We start from the raw sequence: 25,282 nt of genomic DNA, 5'->3' as shown, positions 1-25,282 counted from the left end.
TTTACATCAACAAAGGATACGTGCTGAATGCTGCAGCTCTCTGCCAGGTTGATTTACAGTGGAAACTTCCCAAATGATAAATACTAAATCCACATTTACTGTGATATTTGTTCTGTTTAAAATGAAGAAAGCTGAAGCAAGCTTCACATCAGGTTTATCTTCTCATGTTGATGGGTTCTGTGTTGTATTTAACAGGGTGTACCAGGACGCAACAACATAACTCCAGGACCCAAAGGAGAACCTGGCAACCAGGGCGACCCGGTAAGAAGCATGAGTCCACCATTCACAGCAGCTTAAAGGCTCACTGGAAAAATCACTTAACTTTTCTGAAAACTGTTTTGCCAAGAGTTTTAACATTGAAACAAAAGTAAGTACACCCCTGACATTTTGGTAAATATTTTATTATATCTTTTCATGAGACAACACAGAAGATAAGACACTTTGATACAATGTAAAGTAGTCAGTGTCCAGCTTGTTTTAACAGTGGATGGATGGATGGATGGATGGATGGATAGATAGATAGATAGATAGATAGATAGATAGATAGATAGATAGATAGATAGATAGATAGATAGATAGATAGATAGATAGATAGATAGATAGATAGATAGATAGATAGATAGATAGATAGATAGATAGATAGATAGATAGATAGATAGATAGATAGATAGATAGATAGATAGATAGATAGATAGATAGATAGATAGATAGATAGATAGATAGATAGATAGATAGATAGATAGATAGATAGATAGATAGATAGATAGATAGATAGATAGATAGATAGATAGATAGATAGATAGATAGATAGATAGATAGATAGATAGATAGATAGATAGATAGATAGATAGATAGATAGATAGATAGATAGATAGATAGATTTTATAGCATTTATTGCCATGTAAACAGTTGGTACATTGAAAATCTGACAAATTCAGCAGTTCTTGTTGTACAAATCTCACAGCACACAGCATAAAGAAGGCTGTTTTATGACACTGACTACATGAGCAGAAAGCAGAGTTCAACCACAATGTTAAACAGATGCATCAGAAAACTATTCAAGCAGCTAAAGGAACAATCTCTGCTTCAGATTTGCAGAACTCATCAGTTAGTTTAATGTGCTTTGTTTGTCTCATCCTTCCTGGTAACGGATCCCCACTGGTTCCTACAGACAGTCCTCTGTGTGTTGGAGTAACGGATCGGGCTTATTCTCCACGGACAGATTGTTTATTGTCCTGCCTGTAACATTTCAGCACTGCTTGGGCTGAACAAACATTAGCTACTTACGTTGGTACCGTGCATTCAGGGAGTGATATATTAGGTGATGCTGCTTAATGCATTAGGTGGATATTAAACGGCTCTGGTCAAGTCATTAAACTCAAACTAATTTGTTTCCTTTGACAGAACAGCAGATGTTGGCAGAACCAACGTCTTCATAAGACCACCTAATGGAAATAAGAGATTTAATTTCCTCTTATTAGACACTGCCCCTGTCTGTCCAGCTACAGGACAGATCAAACCCTGCAGCCATCTGTAATCTGTGCAAGCCCTCAACAGCAGTTATTAACAATCAACTGTGTGAGCAGAGCAGTTGTTTATCAGTTTGGACCGGGTCAGCTGTGAGGGACAACGCAGCAATTTAGATACCCTGAATTAAACTTCATGTATCAAATGTTTAGTTGATGAAGAGGAGGAAAGAGTTGATTTTCCAGCTGTTTTCAGGGGAACATCCTCCTCTTTATTCCAGCTGCTCTGAAAAGGTGTCTGAGCTTCAGCCTCTGTTTGCATTGTGTCCTGGAGGGAAGTTAGAAACCAGAACCAGATCAGTACTGGGTTCTGATTAACAGAGCAGCTGTGACTCAATCCTGGCTCCAAAGGATTTTCCAGCTCTGGTTACAGACTGGTAACGTCTGATCGCTCCAGTATTCATCCTGCTGCGTTTACATCCACAGGGAAGATCTGGACGGCTGGGGATTCCAGGGACAGACGGAGACATCGGAAACCCGGTGAGTTTTTTGGGGGTTTCTGCTCACATAGAGGGACATACAGAACATATGGTTCTGCTGACTTATATACAGTCACAGTGAGCAGTTCAGTTTTATTTATATAGCGCCAATTCACAACACATGTTGTCTTAAGGCATTTTACAAAGTCAGGTCAATCTAGTCATACTGAGCATGCATGTAGCGACAGTGGAGAGGAAAAACTCCCTTTTAACAGGAAGAAACCTCCAGCAGAACCAGAACCAGGCTCAGTGTGAGCGTACTGAGCCTGCAGGAAGTAACAGCGGAGAGGGTACAGTCCAACACAGTCTTTAATGTCATACATAAAAACCACTGCTTCTTGTCTCAAAGTGGTTAATCTGCCACAATGTAATAAATAAATGACATGGTGTCATTCTTACTATTAAATAGTAAGTACATACGTGCATCATTTACATGTGCCAATAATTCAGTCAGTCAGTCAGTCATTTTCTACCGCTTATTCCATAGTGGGTCGCAGGGGAGCTGGTGCCTATCTCCAGCAGTCTATGGGCAAGAGGCAGGGTACACCCTGGACAGGTTGCCAGTCCATCACAGGGCAACACACAAACAACCATGCACACACTCATTCATACACCTAAGGGCAATTTAGAGAGACCAATTAACCTAACAGGCATGTCTTTGGACTGTGGGAGGAAGCCAGAGTACCCGGTGAGAACCCACACATGCACGGGGAGAACATGCAAACTCCATGCAGAAAGACCCCTGGTTGGGAATTGAACCCAGGACCTTCTTGCTGCAAGGCAACAGTGCTACCAACTGCGCCACCGTGCAGCCGCCAATAATTCATTTAATACTTAATGTAAAGAAGTTATGTGCAAAAGTCGAATAAAATTAATTATGAATTTAACTGTAGTTGTGCTACAGTGGATCACTGTAGCACCTCATACTTCCTGTCAGCATCTGATTGGTTAACCTGCACAGCAAGTCCACTTCCAATTATAACGACTAGAGCAATGTTGAAATAATTGTTAAGGATTTATTGATTATCAAATAAAGTTCTGGTATTTTTGGACCTTTATACAGGTAAAGCTGGGTTCAATTAATGGACAAGGCCTCCTTTAAAAAATGTCTTGATGTGTCCTCCTGAGTTCACAGAGAGATGTTTGAGTAGATGTTCACATTAAAACGCTGATTTCGTCATTCTCTGAACCTGCTCTCTGTGCCGTAGGGTCGAGATGGAGCACGAGGTGGCAGCGGCCTCCCGGTAGGAGAAGAAATCAAACCCTCCATGCTGATAACGTGTTCATTGTTAAAGTGAGTTCTTAGTGTTATCGGCTATCTGCAGGGCCAACCTGGTGATAAAGGATCAGGAGGACCCCCAGGTGTGCCAGGTGCTTCAGGTCCAAAGGTGAGGAAAAAGCTTTCCCATCATTTCAGAGTCTGCGGGGAGGGTTTACACGTCTCTGACATCTTGTGTTTACCTTCCATGCTGCTAACCTTCAAAACCACTATTGACTGCAGCCGCGCTGCCTGGTCCTTTAGTTGTACTTAGTTTCCAATATGGGTGGCAGGAGAGTTTTGCACAGGTTTAAATGACGTTCTTCAGGTTTAAGTTCTGCCTTTCAGTTTAGTTTGTAATGTTTACATTGGTTTTTTATTGTCCATCTGTTCTGATTGCTCTGATCATTTGCAGCAGCATAACCCAGTTTGTGTTCCTGCGAATTTCGTGCAGAGATCCCTCCTGAACAGGACCTGCTGTAGACGGACGTGTCCTCAGTCTCCCTCACATGATGTTGGAATGTCGTCAGTCCTGAAGTACTGTTTAGGAAAACAGGCCTGGTAGATTTTGGCAGATTATGGTGTGTTTACTGTTCTTGGCTGGTGCTCAGACGTCCTTGGAAAACCACTGGAGCTGTTTGCAGAAAGTGCAGCCATGTGTGTCTTCAGACTTTATATTGAGGCTAAACTTCCAACACAATGATGATCTGCGTGTCCTGTACCAAACTCAGTGCTTTCACTTAAATCCTGGTTTCCACAGCATCTGTATTTATGAAAACTCATCATAAATGTAAAATTATTCCATAGAAGTTCTTTCTTCTGCATGCTGTGTCCTGGCTTCTGCAGAATAACATAGAGCTTATTGTTGAGATGTAAAAACAGAGTTTCAGGTTCTGAATTATTCATGAAAAACGTGGATGAGAGAAAAAGCAACTGAGCGATCAGAAGGATCATGTTTGTGTCAGATGTAGGATGATCACTGAAATGTTTAATGACTGATTCTGAACTGATTCCTGCAGGGACCCAGAGGAGGCACAGGTCAACGAGGACCAAAGGGGATGCAGGGGTTTCCTGGACGTCAGGTAAGAACCTCAGATGTCCTGCTTTGCTTGCTTGACTCCAGGTCCTGATGTTCAGCTGATCCTTATTTTACACTCAGCCAGAGTCTGATCCTGATCCTGAAGGAGGTCATTTCTAAGAGAACATAGATCCCTCATCAAGGCTATTGTCAGGAGAACATTCTGTTGTAGATCTCCTGCTGTTTTTTGGATAATTGTTCTATTGATGACCCAGTTTGGACCAAGCCTCAGCTGTTGGACACCACCACTGTGCTTTACAGTTGGTCTGAGGTGTTTGTGCTGATTTTCTGTGTTTGGTTTTCTCCAAATATGGTTCTGGGCATTTCAGACAAACTGGTTCAGTGTCATGACTTTGACCTTTAACCTGCTGACGGAGGCCTGCAGAGACCAAGATCGAGCTCTTGGGTTTTTGGTCATTTCTCTGAGCTTCACACTCTGATGTTGGGTTCTGTATGCACATTCATTGGACAAACAGTTGATAGTTTCAGTTCCTGACCTATCTTCAGTCCCTGAGTCTTATGATTTTCCTGCAGGGGGACCCAGGACGAGTTGGAGCTCCGGGAAACGATGGACGTCCTGGTGCTAATGGACCGAAGGTGTGCATCATCAATCAACATTAATCATCATCAAGCATATAAAACATGGTGGCAGCCAAGGATGAGATCTTTTTGTGACGACCTAAAATAAACTTTATTCCTTGCTGACAGGTTTCATGTATTTAGACCCCTGAATGTATTTGTCATCAGAATATGACCCAGTTCAGAGTTCTCCAGACTGAGCATCAGATGGGTTTGGTTTTATGTTCTTGACTTTAGTTCAGTGTTTTCAGTTAACAAGGTTCCTTCCTTCCTTCCTTCCTTCCTTCCTTCCTTCCTTTCTTTCTTTCTTTCTTTCTTTCTTTCTTTCTTTCTTTCTTTCTTTCTTTCTTTCTTTCTTTCTTTCTTTCTTTCTTTCTTTCTTTCTTTCTTTCTTTCTTTCTTTCTTTCTTTCTTTCTTTCTTTTCTTCCTTCCTTCCTTCCTTCCTTTCTTTCTTTCTTTTACAGTCTGACCTCAATAGAAAGGACCTGGAAATTTATAGTAGTTGAGTTGAACCTCCATGCTGCTACAGCGGACGTTAGAAGCGGGTAGAAAACAGAATTAAACATTTCTATCATAATGCAATAAACAAACGACCATAAAACATTCTTGAAGAAATCTGAGTTAAAACTGGAATGTGGAAAGAAGCAAACTTAGATTTTCCTTGAGTTTGTTTAGGAATTAAGTTTGTCTAACAGGAAAATCTAACACCTGATGTTGACAAGATCTTGTTTGTATTAAAGGGCCAACCTGGAGACCCGGGTTCACAGGGGACGTCAGGAAAACAGGGACCAAAGGGGCCACCGGTAAGCAGCCAGACATGATTAGTTTGAAGCTGTTTTGACACATTAACTGCAGCCATGAAGCTCTCCTGAGATGTTACAGACAGAGCAAGGTCCCAAAATCACAAAAGTCCACAATTCCAGCTTTTCCATCCAGCTTTCTGCTGAAATCTCTGTAAGATCTGTGAGTGAAACAGTTTATGGAGGAAGTTTATTTTGGCTGCTTTACTGGTGTAGTTTCATTTAGATTCATGTGGCGTTCATTTCAAGCCCAAACAGCCACCAGGGCCTCACCCTCACATGCTGTAAACCAAATTACTCCTCTGCTCTTCACCTCTGCTCGTTTCCAGCTGTAGAATAAAATCCTTGAAAAGCTAAAAAAAAACATTTACAGCTTGGCCACAAATTAGTCCAAATGATAAAATCAACCTCTGTCACCCTGTAAAACAAATGTGGATTAGAGCGGGTCAACAGCTGCTGAAATCGATCTGCAGACCTTCTGTGCTTTCAGCCAGGTATGGGACTTCTGATGCTTCTTCATGTTCATTCAGGCACCTTTTAGGTCTCGTTTAACACTTGTGTCTATACTGACATTTCTCCTATCATGTGCATAAAAAAAGCATATCTGTGTCTTAAAATTGGATGAAGAAAGGGAGATAAGTAACTTTAGACCCATAAAGATTCTTCTAACTGTATCAGAAGTCATAGAAAAACTGATCTTTGAACAAATTATACGACATCTGAATGTCACTCCATTCACATAGGATCCTATCCAGTTTAGATTTATCAAACAAGGCTTCAAAGTTTCCACACATGAATGATTGTCTGACCAGCTGGACCAGATGAGTTGGACAGGATAAGCTGGACCAGATGGTCCTAGTTGCTAAGCTGTTTTAATGGTAACCTCGTCCTGCAGTGTGAGTCGCTGCCTGTTCTCTGTACCGTCAACCTGCCTGGGACTACAGATGAAAATCTGGCTTCTCTACACGACTGCCTCATGTTCTCATGTTAAATATGAAATAAATTACACATGAAATCATAAGCGTGTTGTCTGAAGACAGGAGTCTGGTGACTTTGAGCAACATGAAAACTGGAACAGGGAGGAGAACCTCGTCTAATGTTCTAATCCAAGAATTTCAGTCAAATATGAAGAACATTATGCAGCTATAGCTGATTTCTTGCCTAATTTGTTTTTTCTTTGTAAATCTCTTTTGGTAAATGTAATTCTCTACTTACAGCGATGTCTCAGTTCTGATTGGGTCAGAACGGGAAGTCTGAGGAGGGAGGTCTGCATCTGATTGGACAGATTGATTTATGGTCAGGTGTTTCTCAGCGCTCCTGCAGCTTTTTAATGAGAACACTTTCGCAAATTGCCCAACTTCACATATTTTCCTGCTTTTTGTATTATAAAATTTAAAAACATTTGATTGATGCGTCCTGTTAAAGACCTGCTGCTCTCCTACTGTGCAGAAGATGAGGCATTCATTAATGCGCAATCTGTATTAGTTTCCAGTGTTGGTGGTTCTGTTTGTGTAGCCCAGTTTAAAGATAGGATGACTGGTCAGGTGTAATGTTTCCTTTGCCTTTCTGTGTTTTTAGGGGGATGAAGGGCGAGATGGTTTTGGACAGCAAGGACCTAAAGGAATAAAGGTAACATAAACCTGCAGCTGAAGAATAGAATTTATAAACGATAAGAGTCATAAAAGTTAAATGACTGATTTCTCTTCACAGGGAGTTCCTGGTTTTACTGGTTATCCTGGTCAATTGGTGAGTGAGATCCAGACCCTGCAGAGAAAATGGAAATCATGAAGTTGAGGAGTCCAGGCAAGTCACAAGTGGTTTTGTTTGTTCAGGGTGAGAAGGGACAGAAAGGAACCAAAGGATTTCCGGGTCAGAGAGGGAATCAAGGTCGAGCTGTGAGTGTTCAGGTTTCAGATTTTTTCTTACAGTAACAACCTGGGTTACTGCTTTAAAAACGTTCGCTCCATTTGGTCTTTAAAGGGCAATGCGGGCCAATCAGGAAAACCTGGAGAGTCTGGAGATCCAGGATATTCGGGACACAAAGTGAGTTAAAACATCTAGCCTTCTTTCCCTCACTGGAGACATCATTCAGAATGTTAATGTGGTTGTTTTAGTAAGAATATTTCCCTAAAAGATACGGTTATCTTTCTCATCCCTGTTTTCAGGGACTCCGAGGGTCTCCTGGAGAGAGAGAAAAAACAGTAAATCCACTTTAAATTCACTTTACCTGCTGCAGTATAGGATAAGATGCACGATTATTGATATAAATATCTGTGTATTGTTTCAGGAGTGCGAACTCATCACCTACATCAGAGACAACTGTGGTAGGTTAAACCAGAGATGCCAGACATAGAAAGTGTCAACCTGCTGTCAGTCTCTAAATCTCCTTTCCTTCTTTCTTCGCAGCTTGTTGTCATGGTACGTATGTTTCCCTGTTATCAGCTAGAACAAAAGTGGTGAGTCAAAACATTTTTCCGCTGAGATAACTTAGTTTTCCTGCCTCAGTTCATGACAAATGTTGTCTAAAGGCAGCATAAAAAAGGTAAACTGATATATATAGTCCAGTCCTATAAACAAATTGGTAACGTACATAGATCTTAGTTGTCAAACAGTTCAGTCAGATTCAGTTATTTATTCAAATTGGATAAAAAGTTTTTCTATCTAAGGAAACCCAGCAGATTGCATCCAGTCAGTGACTTGCAGCATTCACTCCTCCTGGATGAGCATGTAGAGACAGTGGACAGTCACTGGTGTTGACTTTGCAGCAATCCCTCATACTGAGCATGCATGTAGCGACAGTGGAGAGGAAAAACTCCCTTTTAACAGGAAGAAACCTCCAGCAGAACCAGAACCGGGCTCAGTGTGAGCGGCCATCTGCCACGACCCACTGGGGGTTTGAGAGAACAGAGCAGAGACACAAAGAGAACAAAGAAGCACTGATCCAGGAGTACTTTCTATGGGAAGGAAAAGTAAATGTTAATGGATGTAACTCCTTTAGTCGTTTCATCTAGAAAGAAACAGCTAAGCAGATGAACTCCGAGGTAGGAGGAAACTATATGATACGAAAAACAAAGAACATATCAGAGTCGCAGCAATAACTCCTCAATATGCTTTGTAATGGAAAGAGCCTGAGTTAACATATAAACACAGAGACAGGGTTGCCATCTCTAGAAAGACAATAAAAGGAGATTGTACAAAATTGGAGAGTAGTGTGAGAATGTAGCAGAGAGGGTGAAAGTGTTCATTATGTCCTCCAGCAGCCTAAGCCTATAGCAGCATAACTACAGAAATAGCTCAGGATAAACTAAGCCACTCTAACTATAAGCTTTATCAAAAAGGAAAGTTTTAAGCCTAGCCTTAAAAGTAGACAGGGTGTCTGCCTCACGGACTAAAACTGGGAGCTGGTTCCACAGGAGAGGAGCCTGATAACTAAAGGATCTGCCTCCCATTCTACTTCTAGAGACTCTAGGAACCACCAGTAAACCTGCAGTCTGAGAACAAAGTGCTCTGTTAGGAACATATGGACCAATCAGATCTCTGATGTATGATGGAGCTAGATCATTAAGGGCTTTATATGTGAGGAGGAGAATTTTAAATTGTCATCTAATCTTATGTTAGGACAGGGGAACACAGCCAGGTGGGTTGGACACTTTACTTTCTCTGAACCAGCTCTGTTGCCAGGTAAGGATCATCAGCCTTGGCTCACTCAGCTGCTGTCTGCCTGGGGAATTACTCCAGGGCTGGAAGGCTGGTTGATATTTTAATGGCGTTTCTTGTCACAGGAATTCAGAAGCAGTTCCAAGAAACGACAAAAACTACCTGGCTTACAAATTGAAAAATGTTCTGGTGAAGTTTTACCAAGTTGATCCAGGCTTGGTTAGTCTGCCTGGGTGAACATCTTGGTTCTCTGTGGCCTGGTTAGTCCATCATTGTGTGTCTGGTCTTGTGTTTGTCTCCAAACATGGCTGTTAGGACAAAACTATTCTACTATTATTTTCCAAACCACTTGTTTACCTTTCAGAGAGCGACACCGGTCCAGAATAAATGATAGGAACCGGCTGGAAGCAGACTCCAGGCTCCGCTGCATGCACTGAAATATTCTTGGCAGGAGAAGAGATGATTTCTGTTGACTTTTGTTGAGTTTTAACCATATAAAGGGTTAAAACTCAGTCAACACTGAGTACATCTTGAGTATTTAAAGGCCCCAGAGTGTAAATGCAGAATATAAAGTCACTTTGTGACATTTTTCAAAAATATTCATTTTCATGTGTTTACATTGAACTCATGCATTATGAGAATATATGAGAAAAACACAAATAAAGTGAAAGGAACATTTTACACTGTCATCAAGAAAACTGTCACCATCCTGTTCCTGAGCACCTCCTCTGAATGCTGTGTCCACTTCCTGTTAGCAGAGGGGCTCATAGTGCTTCTCCAGAAGGGCACAGGTTGTAGGCTGACGGATAAAAGGTCAGGGTCCGGCTCCTGACCCCACAGCTGCCCGCCCCACTCCACTTCCCGTCGAACATCTTTGTATTGTCATTTTGCTCGTAATAGTTCTGTCCCACCTGCAGAGAAACACTCGGAAGCGGAAACTGGATAAATGAGGATGGTTTATTTACTTAAACAAGTGAAAATGAGAACTGTTCTAGAACAGGTAGATCGCCAACTGTACAGGAAGAAGAAGAAGCAAGTGAATCAAAATGCTGAAATAAACCAGGGGCAGATAAATCAAAACACTACACTTAATGTGGTAACTGTAACTTAAGTAAAGGCTTACTATGTTGAAGTAATCTAACCGCCAAGGGGAGGTGAGGGATTCAGAGTCTGAGCGGTCAGCACAGAAGTTTCTCTGGAACTGCTTGGGAGGCTTGTGAAAGATGGTGTGGAGTTCAGGAAGGTAGTACTTGAGTTGGAGGGTGAACAGGTTACGCTTTTGCCTTGGTCCGGATGTCGGTGAAGTAGGAAGCTGCCAGATGGTCTTTGTCCGGATGAAGGAAACAGGAATCCTTTCTCCAGAAGTCGGTAATCCAAATAAGCTAAACGATGCAGAGAGCGAAGTCTGGCATCAGCAAGGGTTATCCAAAGTTCAGGCAAAAAGCAACTGGAGGCAAACACTCTGGTGCTGAAGTGCTGTCAGCCTCCTGCTTAAGTACACCTCCAAGCAATCAGCAGATCAGTCGCACCTGTCACCCAGCGCACCTGAGAACTCCAGCACCCTCTCAGAAGTGAACATAGTAACAAAAGAGAAGCACACACACAAAACTCCAGATCCTGACTATCACGTTCTGGGTTTGGATCGGACCAAAGTGCAGATAAGAGCTTGGCAGCTGCATGATGAGAGGAAGGCTTTTCTTTAATTAAAGGTCTCCAAAACGTAACATAATCCAGCATATACAAACATGAGTCGAGCCAAAAACTTACATGTGTACATAGTTCTGTAACGTAGCAAAACTGAGCATAAACAGGGGTAGTGAACGAGGAATAATGACGGAGGAACCAGTGGGGAACAAAGAACACAGACCAACTAATATACAGGGAGAAAAGAAAGGCAGGTAATCACAAGAACTAAGAACAGGTGTGACAAGGAGACATGGAGGCATAAGGGACAGGTGGAACTAATTAACAATAAAGGAAACCATAGACCTAAGAACAGTTAACACAAAAACACAAACCAAGTCCAAGGATGTCATACCATGACACTGACAAGTATAAATCTGCCTAAAAAGCAAGACAATCATGCTTATGATGTTTATTATTAGTTATTATTAGTTATTAGTATTATTAGTCTTCATTTATAGTGTTCATCTCATTCACTCTTCTTCATCACCGCTTTACCTTGAGAAGGCTGCTGTCACAGGTCCATTCATTGGATTACTGGGACACAACCTCCCCTTTCAGTTTCCTTACCCGGTCCTAATCCCCAGATAAAGCCTCTTTCTCCTCTCTTTGTTGAAGGTGATTCAAACCGTAACCTCCAGATGTTCTGCTGTGGTTCTTGTTTATAGGTTCTGAATGAGGAACACGATGGTTCCTCCAGTTGTAGCAGTGGTAGAATTGGACCTAACTGTAGTCTTTCCTCAGGTCCGTTCCAGTGCCCAGCCTACCCCACCGAGCTGGTCTTCAGTTTGGACATGTCGAATGATGTTGCTCCAGCTGACTTTGAGGAGCAGCGTCAGGTCGTGCTTTCCATGCTGAAGAACATCACCATTTCTGAAAGCAACTGTCCAACAGGTGCTCGTGTCTCTGTGGTGGCATACAGCAGACACACCAGGTACCTGATCCGTTTCCAGGAGCACCGCAGCAGGAAACATCTGATGGAAGCTGTGGAGAACCTCACTCAGGAGCGTACCACAGAACAGCGGCATCTCGGAGCCGCCATGCTGTTCGTGGGCCGGAACATCTTCAAACGCGTCCGGGCCGGGCAGATGATAAGGAAGGTGGCCGTGTTTTTCTCCAGTGGGCAGTCGCAGGACCCTGATGACATTCTTGCTGCTGTGATGGAGTACCGAGCCCTGAAGATTATTCCTGCCGTGATCTCTCTGAGGAACACTCCCAGAATCAGTCGAGCGATGGAGGTTGGTCTGATTCAGCAGCTGGAGGTTCCCTTTATAATCAGTTTTCTTCTGGGGGTTGTCTGTTAATGGCACCATCTGCAGAATCGTGAAATCCTAAATCCACAAAAAAGGATAAATATTAACAGCTCTTGGACCTTCTAACCGATGAAGTGATTCTGCTGATACGGCTTTATAAGCATCATCAGGAGCATCAGGGGTCTGAGGAACAGAGAGTAACCCCATAGATCTGAGATCAGCCTTGAAAATCAGACACATGAAACTACAAACTGGGCAAAGTGTTCAGGTCCTGACTGGGATCAGCTCCAACATTTAGGTCCTCTGGGCTTCCAAGGTTTCTTCGTGAAATCTCTAAGGGTTTTTCTTCCTTATTGGTGAACCTCAGATAAACACCAACATGTGACATCTTACTCTGGGTCATTATTTATTTACACAAATTCTAAACTAAAATTCAGGACCTCGGTGAGAAAAACCAAGTCCACTCCATGATTTACTTCACTGAGGTTTCTGCACAGCTTTCTGATGGTCCCACCACAGCATTTCAATCAGGTTGTGGTCTGGACTTTGACTATCCTGTTGTCCATCCTGTTGTAGATTTACTGATGTGTTTAGGATAAAACTTCTGTTAATGACCCAGTTTGGACCAAGCTTCAGCTGTTGGACAGATGGGCATTTTTACACCTCCACCTGAGCATCTCTCCTCAGCAGATGATTTATTTCTGTGCTGTTGAAGGAGGATGTTTCTGAGAGCCTGTCTGCCCTTTAAATCTGGTGGCTTCTGGTTTAAATCGCTATGTTTTATGAAGAAATTCAGTTTAATTTATAGTCCTCTTTAGCAGAAGAAGCAGAAGATAACAGCAGCTTCTGTTTTCTCTGCTCTCAGGCTGATGATTCAGGTAACTCTATGTTCGCTCTGCTGAGGAGGCAGCAGGACCTGGAGAAGGTCAAGAACTGTGCTGTCTGTTATGGTAAGCAGCTGCATTTACATTATTATAGGTCTCATTTTGACACACACTTTTCACTCCATCCTGTAACATGTTTTGCTTTATTTCTGCACTGGATTCACAAAGCAGATTGCACTAAATACAGGTGTGTATTTTATGTGTGATGAATCTATTATACAGATTCATCACACATAAAATAAAATATTTCAGCCATTTAGTTCTTGTAATTTTGATAATTCTAGTTAACAGAGAATCAAAACCCAACCTTCAGTGTCTCAGAACATCAGAACATTACTTTAGACCACTAAAACATATATTATAAACAGAAATATCAGGCTTCTGAAAACCTTTCATTTCTGTGCTCTCAGTACCTGGTCTGGGCTCCTTTTGCATCAATCACTGCATCATTGCGGCGTGGCATGGAGGAGTTCAGGCTGTGGTTCTGCTGAGGTGTTCAGGAAGCCCAGGTTGCTTTGATAGCAGCCTTCATCTGCATTGTTGGTTCTGGTGTCTCTCGTCTTCCTCTTGACAGAACTCCACAGATTCTCTATGGGGTTCTGGTCTGACCAGTTTGCTGGCCAATCAACCACAGTAACACCATGGTCATTGGAAGAGCTTTTGGTACCTTTGGCAGTGTGGTCCGGTACCAAGTCCTGCCGGAAAATAAAATAGGCATTTCCATGAAATGTTCTAAAATGTCCTGCTGTGTTGACTGTGGACTTCAGAAAATCCAGTGGACCAGAACCAGCAGCTGACATGGCACCTTCATCCTGGACTTCAAGCAACGTGGATTCTGTTCCTTTTCACTCCTCCTCCAGACCAGACGCTTTTCACAATATTCTGATGTTCTGGGACCCTGAATGTTGGGTTTTGATTCTATGTCAGCCAGAATCATCCAAATAACAAGAAATAAAGGCTTGGAATATTTCACTCTATGTGTGACGGATCCCGAGGGACAGAAAACAGTGAACTTTTACCCAATATTCCAGTTTTTTAAGATGTACCTGTAGGTACAGGAACAAACGTGTCCATCAAGTCCAGCAGATGGGAGCAATAATTATTTTTAGGTGTCAGTTTGAAGTTGTTCTCTGTTTGATCTCAGACACTGCAGATGCAATTGAGCAATCAAGGAAACAAAGAAAAATATTCCCCCTTTTAAATTGGGTAATGTGGAACTGCATTGTGTTTGCAGGGCCTTCCAGAATAACGCTCTGCAACAGAGTGTAGGAACAGTAGGAAAATAGCTTTTATTAAAATAAAACTAAATCAGATTGGCTGTTCTTTACATATATATGTATTAATATGGAAAGATTTATCTCTCAATGTCGCATTTTAACTCATTTAACTGAGAGCAAACTTTGTTAGAGCAGAGAGTCATGACACTTTTGAAGCAGACCTTCCTTTGCATATGGGTCAGAATTTGGAGCAAACTCAGGTTTGCACAAATTTTGTTCCTGCAGATACATTTAGGGAATTTGCTCCTGAATAATCCGTTTATATAAAGTATTTTGAATATTAAGAGCTTTTAAAATATTAGAGTTGAAACAAAGCCGTCTGATTGTGATTGATCTCTGCTGCTTCTCCAGACCCCTGCAGAAGTTCAGAGGAGTGCTCCTTCATCCAGGACCCGGTGCCGCCTCAACAAGCAGACATGGACCTGGTTATGGTTCTGGACGGCTCCCGGGAGATGCAGGCAGATGAATATGTTGGTGCTAAGCAGCTGCTGGGTTCTGTGGTGGAGCAGCTGGCTGTAAGTTCTCAGCCCCGCAGACCTGGAAACCAGGCTAGAGTTGCTGTGGTCCAGCAGAGTGAAACTCAGACTGCTATGGTGGAGTTTAACCTACAGACCTACCAGAACCAGGATCTGATGAAGACACATTTGATGCAGAAAATGAAGCAGCAGAGCGGTACCTCCATTCTGGGTCGAACACTGGACTTCACCTTGAACGAGGTGCTGCTGAAGACTGGCCAGGCGCGCAAAAGGAGGGCTCTGCTGACCGTGGTGGCCACCCAGACAGCCTACAGGGACCGGGCCAAGCTGCACTACATCTCCCTGAAGGCCAAGTGTGAAGGTGTGGCCATGTTTGTGGTGGCAGTGGGAGATCGGTACAATCAGACGCAAGTGGAGGAGCTGGCTGGTCTACCTGTCCATCAGCACCTGATCCATGTCAGCCAGCTGAAGGCTGAGGAGCAGGGCTACGTTCAGCGCTTCTTCAGAGTCTTCCTCTCCGTCCTCAACAGTAAGATGTAGAAACATCAGAAGTGGGGGAGACTTTTTTCCTTTCAGAGTTTCTAATCAGTTATAAACATAAATGTTTTGTTTCCTGATCTGTTTCAGGGGGACTGAACGTGTATCCTCCTCCTTCAGTAAAACCAACGTGCAGCCAGCTGACCGACCCAGACGACTTTATCATCGGGTAACTTGTGGATTTACTCCTAATCATCCATGTTCACTTCACTCGCATGGTGAAGGTACCACCGAGATGTTTGTGGCTCCTCAGCAGCTGAGCTAAAAACATCTATCTTGTTCTCAGAAATCAGAGTTTTTTAAGTTCCATGTCAGACAAACAGAACTCCTCCTGAGCCAATCCTGAGTTCAGATGCAAGCGGTTCTGATGTGTTGGATCACATTAACCCAGAGCTACACAGAACTCCAACATCTCTCTGTGGGGATGTTGCTTTGATGACGTTATTTACATCGAACAGAGAGAAAGATGAGGTGACAAGCTTGTGTTGCTAATGCTAGTTTGCCTGGTCAATGAACATAATACGTAGTTGCAGCAACCAGTTGATGCAATGATATCTTTTAATAAAAGTCAAGAACTAAGGGGTGTGACTTAAAACTCACAGCTTTCACTAGCGTAACACAGTATGTGGGATCTCTTGTATCTGCCTGCTTTCTGTGTCTCAGTTTTTATGTAGTTCTCTGGTTATCATTTGCATCTCCAGGCTCAAATCAGATGGAGGATCATGCTGCGGTTCTCTGCGCAGACCTGTTGCTTCTCCTTTTGCTTTGTATCATATCCCTGCATCAAATCATGTGCTTAAACTGAGCCAAGACTGTATTAAAGAGGGACTTCAAGGTTTTGTAACCCCATTATTACCAACTTTATATGTAGACCACCTGGATCTATTTTGGTTTAAATAGTTAATATGAAATATGCAGTGATTGACTGAACTTCACTTTTCAGTATGTGGCAGTTAACAGTATTACTAAAGGATAAAATAAAGTAACTCCAATCCTGTCTGCCCTGACTTGGTGGTTTTAAAAGGGTTAAACTGAAAACATTAAGATGTTCATGGTAGCAGCCGTTTGTCAGTCTGTTTTCAACCCTGCCTGCTGCTGACTTTCTTTCACCACTTGGGGCGCTGAGCTGGAGGTCCGAGAACCTGACAGGTGCACATCGTTGCTTCATCAGCTGGTGGACTATATGAGGGTGGCTCGCCAGCACATCTACACCTGAGTGTCTTGTCCTTCTTCTGGAGACCACTCTAGGAACCACGTTCCTGCTGAATCTGGACTCTGGATCTTTTCCTGGCAAGGCAGCTGCCCTTGCCACTCCACCAGTCTGTTCAAGCGCAACCTGTTCACTCTTCCACAGACCTACCTGGACCTGCTGAGCGCCCCAGCCGAACCTGCGCAGCCACACAGTTTCCAACCCCTGACAGCCCTGACGTCCACGAAGGTCCCCTTCACCTGGACCCTTGAAGCCGAGGCTGCTTTCAACACTCTAAAGAGCAAGTTCGCCTAAGCCCCGGTTCTCATCCACCCGGATCCGGACAAGCAGTTCACGTTGGAGGTGGACGCCTCGGACACTGGGGTTAGAGCTGTGCTCTCCCAGCGTCATAGCCTTGATGGAAGATTCCACTACTGTGCCTTTTTCTCCCGCCGTTTGGCGGCAGCGGAGAGAAACTATGATGTCGGGGACAGGGAGCTGTTGGCCATCAAGCTCGCCTTGGAGGAGTGGCGGCATTGGCTGGAGGGCTCTGAGCTCCCCGTGCTGGTTTGGACTGACCATAAGAATCTGTCATATTTTCAGTCTGCCAAACGTTTAGATCCCCGTCAGTCACGTTAGTCACATTTCTTTTCTCGTTTTAACCTTTCTTACAGACCCGGTACCAAGAACAGCCTTGTCCCAACAGTTCACTTCTGATGATTCTGAGAAACAAGCTGCGCCCATCCTGCCACCCAGTTGTACCGTTAGGGCCGTGACCTGGGAGATTGAGGACAGTGTGCGACAGGCCCTCCTCGATGATCCAGGCACGGGAACTGGACCACCGAACCGCATGTTTGTCCCATTGCAGTACGGTCTCAGCTTATTGCCTGGTTCCACTCCTCCAGGTTCACCGTACATCCAGGAACCAGTTGAACCATCGCCGCTATTACCAGACGCTTCTGGTGGCCCACGCTGCACCGAGATGTCAGAGAATATGTCACCGCCTGCCCAGTCTGCGCTCGGAATAAGACGTCTAACCGTCCGCCTGCGGGTCTCCTACAACCGCTCAGCATCCCCCATCGACCCTGGTCTCACGTCGCTGTGGATTTTGTCACGGGCCTGCCTACTTCTCACGGTATGACCACCATTATGACCGCTGTGGACAGATTTTCTAAAGCATGCTATCTTGTTCCTCTCAGGAGGTTACCTTCAGCCTTCCTGACCGCCAAGCTCCTGGTCAAACATGTGTTCCGGCTCCATGGAATCCCTCAGGATGTGCTGTCTGATCGGGGGCCCCAATTCACCACCCAGCTCTGAAAGGAATTCTGCGCAGCTCTGGGGGCGAAGGTTTTGCTGACATCCGGTTTTCATCCACAGACCAACGGGCAGGTGGAGCGCCTCAACCAGGAACTGGAGGCTGCGCTCTGGTGCGTCACTTCCTCCAACCCCACGGAGTGGAGCACCTACCTGCCTTGGATCGGGTACTCACATAACTCCCACGTATCCGCAGCGACTGGTTTCACCCCGTTCAAGGTCTCTCTGGGATATCAACTGCCCTTGTTCCCTTCAGATGAGAAGGATATTGCCGTGATGTCAGTACGACTGCATATCCAGAGGAGCAGGCGCATATGGGACACTACGTCAAAGGCTCTTCATCGGTCTGCAGCCCTGAACTAACATTACGCGGTAGGGGGTGGCAGTACCTCATCGATTGGGAGGGTTACGGTCCGGAGGACCGCTCCTGGGTCCCTAGGTCATTCATCCTGGACCCGACCTTCGTCCGGGATTTCTGGGCCTCCCAGGCTGGTTCCTCGGGGCCGCCGGGTGGTTGCCATTGAGGGGGAGGTGGTGTCAGAGTCTGTTTTCAACCCTGCCTGCTGCTGACTTTCTTTCACCACTTGGGGCGCTGAGCTTGAGGTCCGAGAACCTGACAGTTGCACATCGTTGCTTCATCAGTTGGAGGACTATATGAGGGTGGCTCGCCAGCACTTCTACGCCTGAGTGTCTTGTCCTTCTTCTGGAGACCACTCTAGGAACCACGTTCCTGCTGAATCTGGACTATGGATCTTTTCCTGGCCTGGCAGCTGCCCTTGCCACTCCACCAGTCTGTTCAAGCGCAGTCTGTTCACTCTTCCACGGACCTACCTGGACCTGCTGAACGCCCCAGCCGAACCTGCGCAGCCACACAGTTTCCTGACTCGCTCTCTCCTCCCGGCGGATCAACCTCCACCAGAACTGGCAGCTTCGACCGTAATAATAGTTTCCTTACCCTGTTTACTTACTCACCTCTGCCATTTCCCTTTCAGTCTTACGACTGGCCCGGTTCCCACACTCCATGTTCTTTCCTGAGCTGAGTTAATAAATCATTGAATTCAACACTTCTCTGTTTGAGTGTTTCTCTGCATGTGGAACATGTCGGCCTTAAAAACGATGACACTGTTTCAGGAATCTCAGGTAAATAATGATACATGAATGAGAACTAGTTCATGTTAAAGCTCTGAATCCTTAGGTAGTGAACTGTGAACTGATTCATTTTAATATGGCTTAGCTGAATTTCAAACTAGTTCTAGTTAAGGTGAACTGGCACAACACTGATCTTGCTTTAATCACATTTAATTGTGTAAATAATATTAATATTTAAATGAATCACATTTAAACCAGGCGGACTTGGGTAATGAACACAATGAACAGTTTTAGAAGCACGTTTATGTTTATTTCCAGTTCAGTCGAATCATATTTGACATTCTGAAAACTCAGACTTTTTATTTGTAAATACAGAAACAATAAAAGCTTCATTTTATGTATTTTTATCCTGGAATCTTCTGGATGCAAATTATAATAGGTAAAAGTAAAACTCTCTCACAGTTTATGTTGTGATATGCAATTAAAGCAAACAATTATTATAAAGAAATTAAGCTAAAATATTTTCTGGAAGAACATTAATCATTTCAATGAAGTGATAAATAAATCATAAATCACTGATGATATTGTAAGCTTGCTGCAGTACAGTAGGAAGGTAGCTGTGGGGTAAAATGACTGTAATCTGATCAAAAACATTAAAAGTTCAACTGACTCTATTAACTATGTGAAACATAAATTAATATGAAACTAAGCTACCTAGGGTTTTTTCATAATATTTGTCAGTCTTAAATTTTAATTAACTTGCAGAAAGCCTGTTTTAGAGCCTGAAAGCCATTCTGGCCTCAGCAGAAAACACAGCAGGCTGCAGATTCTATTTACTCACAACAGACTGAGCAAATATTCGCATCTAATCTCAGTTAATATATCAGCAATGGTCCAGATAGTAAATCCTTCCCAAACTCTCTTTCCACCCGAAGACTAGTTTCTCAATACAAACCTAAACATGAGTTTTCTGCTGAAAACGGATCAGTTTAGTTGTGTTTCTACTGTTCACCTACACGACAACGGTGCACGTTTTCTCTGAAAATGGACCGACTTTTAGAACGGGTTTCAGAGTGCAATGTTTAAAAACGTCCCAGAAAAATGCAATGCTTCTTACGGGAAAGCCCTGGCTCATCTCAGCAGGACTGAAACCAGTAGAAATGAATGCACATCTGCTCAACATAACGGCTGCCAACCAGCTTAAAACCACAGAAGAAGAAGAGATCAACAATAACAGTGGCGGGCTGCAGAGTACTTAATGGTGCTGCTGACTGAATCTAATGATGGTTCTTCAACAAAGTGCTTATTTGTTCTCTCGTTTGGTAAGCAGGGAGAACATACCAGCACATAGTGGCTTGGCGGGAGAATTGCACTGTCTTCACATCTCTACTGTTGCCATGTGAACAGAGATTGTAATTAAAACGTTCTTGTGTAGATGTGCAAACAGAAACAGAAACAGAAAAAAAACATTTTCAATGGATCTTTGTGGTGCGAACAGGGCCTGAGATAGTTCTAGAAAATCCCACATGGAAAAGAGTCTCTTGTTATTTATATGCAGTCTTTGTGAATTGGTTCCATGTTTCTGCCCCCAGCAGAGCTCCAGCAGGTACCGGGTCTGCAGCTTGGCGCTCTTCAAAATAACTCCTTTTTTTACCAGGTTGGCATCAAATTCAGAAAAGGTTTTAAGTCTGGTGTCCAAACCAACATGGCTGCTAAACCCAGGATTAAAATATTCATGTTACTGTAATCCACACTCATCGTGTCTGCATCCCTGGAACTGTGACCTGATGGGAAACCAGCATTGTTCTCTTTCTTCCTGGAGCCAAGGCTCAGTTACAGGAGATCACATGTTGCTGTGCAGAAACAGATCAGTCAGAAGACTCTAAACCACCTGTCAAAAACCCAGTGAATGTGTCATTAAAGTCCTGCCTGTTTAATGCTCAGTAATGTGTTTATTCTATATTTCATTCAAGTTCTTCTATGAAATGTATCTAAAATACTTACGACTGGAATGACAGGTGTGATGGAGGAAGAACGTCTCAGTGTGTGACTAACTGTCTTCAGGAGTCTCCACGGTGGACATAGGTGTGCTGTTTAAGCCAATCCCAGTTTGAATGTCCACACATTCTGTTTCTGTGTGCTGTGGTGGCTGCAGGCAGGGCTTCGCATCCGGACAGTTTGCTGATGATCCTCAGGATGAAAGGTGGAGTCCACTGCAGCAGCAGGAAGAGGTCCCCAGCAGAGGTCAGGGTTCAGCTTCAGGATCTGAGCTTGGAGGTACAGAGCACACTCAGAAACATGAAATCTAAAACCTTTTAACTGAAAGCAGTTTTTCCAGATGATGAAGAAGAGACTGTGAAGTTGTCCTGATTTCAGTCCCACACCTTTTTATCTCATGGTTCAGTCCTCTGGCTCTGCTGTGGAGGGTGGGGCACAGAAGGTTCTGAGACTCCCGAGCTAACCAGTCCAAATCCAAACTTATGTGAGGTTGCAAACAGAAATTCCCAAGAGATGAGATTAACCAGTCTTGTATTTTTAGCAGCAGACCTAATTTATCATGTCAGGTCTGATCTGGGTGCATCATATGAAGAGTTATTTTTCAAGCATTGCAACCAACGTCTTGCAGATGGTTTTAAGGTCTGCATTGATAAGCTGTAGCTGGCTGGCAGTGAGGGCTCTTTATCAGGGGGATGTTACACAGCTCATGTTTGGAGACCATCTTTGGTAATGTGGGACCCAGAGGTTCAGTCTGATAAAGGAGTGGTGCTGTGTGGGTTCAGAGAGTCAGTCTCCCAGGGATTCTGGAGTTTCTCACATTATGCAGGAGCATGTTTGAGTCAACAGAAGGAAGGTGATGAATGTGTGATTTTAACTGGATCAGTTCTCATCAAAACTTCCAGTTATAGTTTTGTATCATTATTGAATTACTTTCACATATTTTAACCCTGCCTTAGTCAACACTTTATCATTAGCGATAGGTTTGAAGTGATTTCATGTCAGAGTTCAGGTTAAAGCAGTTTTTAAAATGTTTTCTGGGAAAAAAGCTTTAAATTTTAAAAATAAACTTTTGGGTTTTCTTTCCTCCTCTTGATGCTGACTGTAATGGAAAATAAAAATCTGGATGTTTGGGATCAACAGTAACAGTTTTTGCTCAGCAGGAAAAGTCTGCATGGATGAACATTTTGAGAAGCACCAAAGTAAACACACCCAAACTGATTTCCCTCGTTTGTCCCCCTTTCGGGTGGTCCAGACCCTCAAAGATGATCCATCTGTTTCAGCATCACAAAGGTGACTGCTGTTCCTTCCTGCATTCCTCTGACGTGTTTCCTTCTCTGTCCCATCCAGACATCTGTTTCCTCAGTAGGAACAGCGGCAGCTGCAGGAACTTCACCCTGATGTGGTTCTACGACAGCAAAAACACCCAATGCTCCCGCTTCCTCTACAGTGGCTGCGGAGGCAACAAGAACCGCTTCTGGACGAAGGAGGAGTGCGAGGACAGGTGTCTGAGGAAGAGTTAAGGAGGAACATTAGCTGTAAACCTTAAGGTGCTGCTTTAGAAACCAAATGTAATCAGGAATCCACTGAGCTGGATCAGAATAACAGGTCTCAGGAGGAGCTTTGTATATTTTACAAACAAACTGTCCTCTATTTTATATCAAGTTTTATTTTACAGACACATTTGAAATAAAATACTTTTACTACAACACTGTTTTCCATCTCTGCCAAAGAACTACAAACCAGAAACTTGTTCATCTCAACGAATAGAGACTTTATTTTTAGGAGCTGACTGAGCAGACAGTAAAAATTAATTGTGTTGATCAAAATTCAGTTTTAAAACCGAGACAGCATGTTTTTATCCATATGACTGCATGAAACTGATCTGTTTTTAATTTGGGTTTTTGTATATCTGAGTTTTTCCTGTATCTGAAATACAAGGCCTCCTTAAAGTTTTCATACCTCTTGAACTTTCCCATATTTAGTCATAATGACCCCAAACATCTACGGCTTTTATGTGACAGACCACTGCAAACAACTTTGAAATAAAAAAATTCAAATGACACATGCCGTTCAGCTTTTTTTTTACCTATAAAAATCTGAAAAGTGTGGCACACATTTGCTTTTGGCCTTTGTTACTCTAATAGCCCTAAAGAAATCCAGTGCAACCAATTGTTATTGGAAGTTATCCAATCAGTAAACAGTATTGTAGAGGTTGTCCACCAGGGCCTGCTTTTCGCAGGGGCAAGAGGGGGCAATACCCCTCAAGCAAAAGCTTGGCCCCTGAAATCAATTCTCAATCAGAAGCCCCGCCCTGCCTCTCCCTCCTCCTCCTTCACTTCACGGCAGAACATAGTGATGCGTACTTGTCTCCGCCGACTCAAAGCGGACATCTGCCGGACATTTCCACGCACCGCTCAATTTTTACGTCCACGGTGTCACACATTTACTGCGTATGCTTAACATCATCACGCTGCTGAAAACATCACGTGGCTTCTGGCCCGATGTTTCTGTAAAAAAACGGACGGAGAGGGGGGCATTTAAGCGCGACACCGGCTGAAGAACTCTTGCATTTTCTTCCAATCAGCATTCATGCATGACTGCATAACGCATCTCATACACGTTTGTACTCATAAAATCCATGATTTCAAAGCCTTGTCCAGCAGTTGACTGATGTTTGTCAGGTTTAATTAGGAGACAAAGAGAGGGAGATATACAACCAAACAAATTAGACCATTTCACTGACCTCATTTAATTATTTTGATGTTAAACCCTGAAGAAGAAAAGAAAAAGCATGGCCACAACCATTTTTTCTGACTGTTTAGTAACTCACAGTAAAGGGTTGACTACAGAAACAATCATACAGTATTTTATAATTACAGCATGCTGGCCCAAACTCTGTTCTGTGTAGCTAAAAATCACTCAAGGAGCTTTTTTCTTGCAAGCATTTCTACTCCAACAATTGAGGAATCATTTTGCTGGGTGGTTAACATCACAGGCTAATCTATATCGAATGCTAAATATAATCCTCTATGATGTAGAAATGATAAATAAATAATGTTGCAACTCTGTCTGAAAACAGTCAAATAATGTTTACTGTTTTCTCTCCAGATTCAATCTCTATTGATTTATTTCATTTACACATTTTGCACCAAATGTCAAGAAAAGTGAGGCTGTAAAAGCATAAATGTATCCTGTTTTTTTTTTTTTTTATTTTATAAATAAATTTGGCAATGGATGCCCTTATTTTTGGCTTGAGTACCTGCCTCCAAACATGCCCATGCATGTTCTGACCAGCACCAGGTCCAATTGGGATGTGGTGCTGTTCTGCATATCTTTTGTATTTTCCCCTTCAGCATGAAGCCGTCTCTCAACATCAAGTTGCTTAAAGTAAAGGTCTATATTAGATGAACTTCATTTTTTACATTCACGTGTGAATGTAAAAACATATTCCATCCCTGAAAATTCAACGGTGTGCAACCAAGAGAATCTTTTCTTAGGCGTCTTTCCCAAGTATGTGGTGATTGATTTACTGGATCATGACGCTTTTACAGGAACACGCAATCTCAATCCGTTTGACTTTAATCATTTTGATATGGAATATTTAGCTTTGTGTAAGGATGGCAGACAAATTCCAGCTAAGGCCTTCCAGCCCAATTTTAACCAAGGTAGTTCAGTGAGAGAGTATTACAACTTGTTTACGGCTACAGGACGACATCTAAAAGATCTTCTGCTGAGTATAACAGCATTTTGGACGTTGACATTTGACCAATATAATTTCACAGTGACAGCTGATGAACCAATGACCATCACTGATTGATGATGTCAAGTTCAACAGATTCTCTTTTTCAAAATAAATGAACTATTGATATGAGGAAAAAGACACAACATGTTGAGATGTGGAGGTTTTTACTTTTCTGCCACACATTTGCAACTATTTTGATTGGATTTTCTCATGAATATAATTTCTAAAACCCCTCCAAATGAGTGTGAAAGCACCCCAGATTTTAACAACCTGGCCAAAGCTATTCTTTTCCAGCCCAACGTGTTCAAAAGAAGCCCAACTGGGGGGAAACCAGTCCAGTCTGGCATATTGCACAGCACTACATAGTTTACCCCAACCCCATAAAGAAAAGACTAATCAACAACAACAATAAACATGTTGGAGCCTAATGTGCACGCATTCACATTTCTGCCAGCCATCATA

General features: G+C 43.1%; 1 protein-coding gene across 1 annotated transcript in view; it reads left to right on the top strand.

Annotated features, from left to right (window-relative positions):
* The window catches only part of LOC124866382 (collagen alpha-6(VI) chain-like), a 62,486-nt gene extending 39,346 nt beyond the window's left edge, over positions 1-23,140 (top strand). Inside the window, exons 20-39 of the mRNA XM_047362135.1 lie at positions 196-261; positions 1,953-2,006; positions 3,214-3,249; positions 3,331-3,393; positions 4,283-4,345; positions 4,876-4,938; positions 5,662-5,724; positions 7,300-7,350; positions 7,432-7,467; positions 7,554-7,616; positions 7,702-7,764; positions 7,887-7,922; positions 8,009-8,045; positions 8,128-8,139; positions 11,806-12,299; positions 13,180-13,264; positions 14,827-15,480; positions 15,579-15,657; positions 21,236-21,357; positions 22,426-23,140. Coding sequence (XP_047218091.1) covers positions 196-261; positions 1,953-2,006; positions 3,214-3,249; positions 3,331-3,393; positions 4,283-4,345; positions 4,876-4,938; positions 5,662-5,724; positions 7,300-7,350; positions 7,432-7,467; positions 7,554-7,616; positions 7,702-7,764; positions 7,887-7,922; positions 8,009-8,045; positions 8,128-8,139; positions 11,806-12,299; positions 13,180-13,264; positions 14,827-15,480; positions 15,579-15,657; positions 21,236-21,357; positions 22,426-22,598 — 2,313 coding nt within the window. The 3' untranslated portion in view covers positions 22,599-23,140. The remainder of the gene's footprint in view (positions 1-195; positions 262-1,952; positions 2,007-3,213; positions 3,250-3,330; positions 3,394-4,282; positions 4,346-4,875; positions 4,939-5,661; positions 5,725-7,299; positions 7,351-7,431; positions 7,468-7,553; positions 7,617-7,701; positions 7,765-7,886; positions 7,923-8,008; positions 8,046-8,127; positions 8,140-11,805; positions 12,300-13,179; positions 13,265-14,826; positions 15,481-15,578; positions 15,658-21,235; positions 21,358-22,425) is intronic.
* Positions 23,141-25,282: the final 2,142 nt, after the last annotated feature.

This window comes from Girardinichthys multiradiatus, chromosome 3 (genome assembly GCF_021462225.1).
Source record: "Girardinichthys multiradiatus isolate DD_20200921_A chromosome 3, DD_fGirMul_XY1, whole genome shotgun sequence".
Lineage (NCBI taxonomy): Eukaryota > Metazoa > Chordata > Actinopteri > Cyprinodontiformes > Goodeidae > Girardinichthys > Girardinichthys multiradiatus.
The sequence above is the reverse complement of the archived record's forward strand: the minus strand, read 5'-3'. Positions and strand labels throughout refer to the sequence as shown.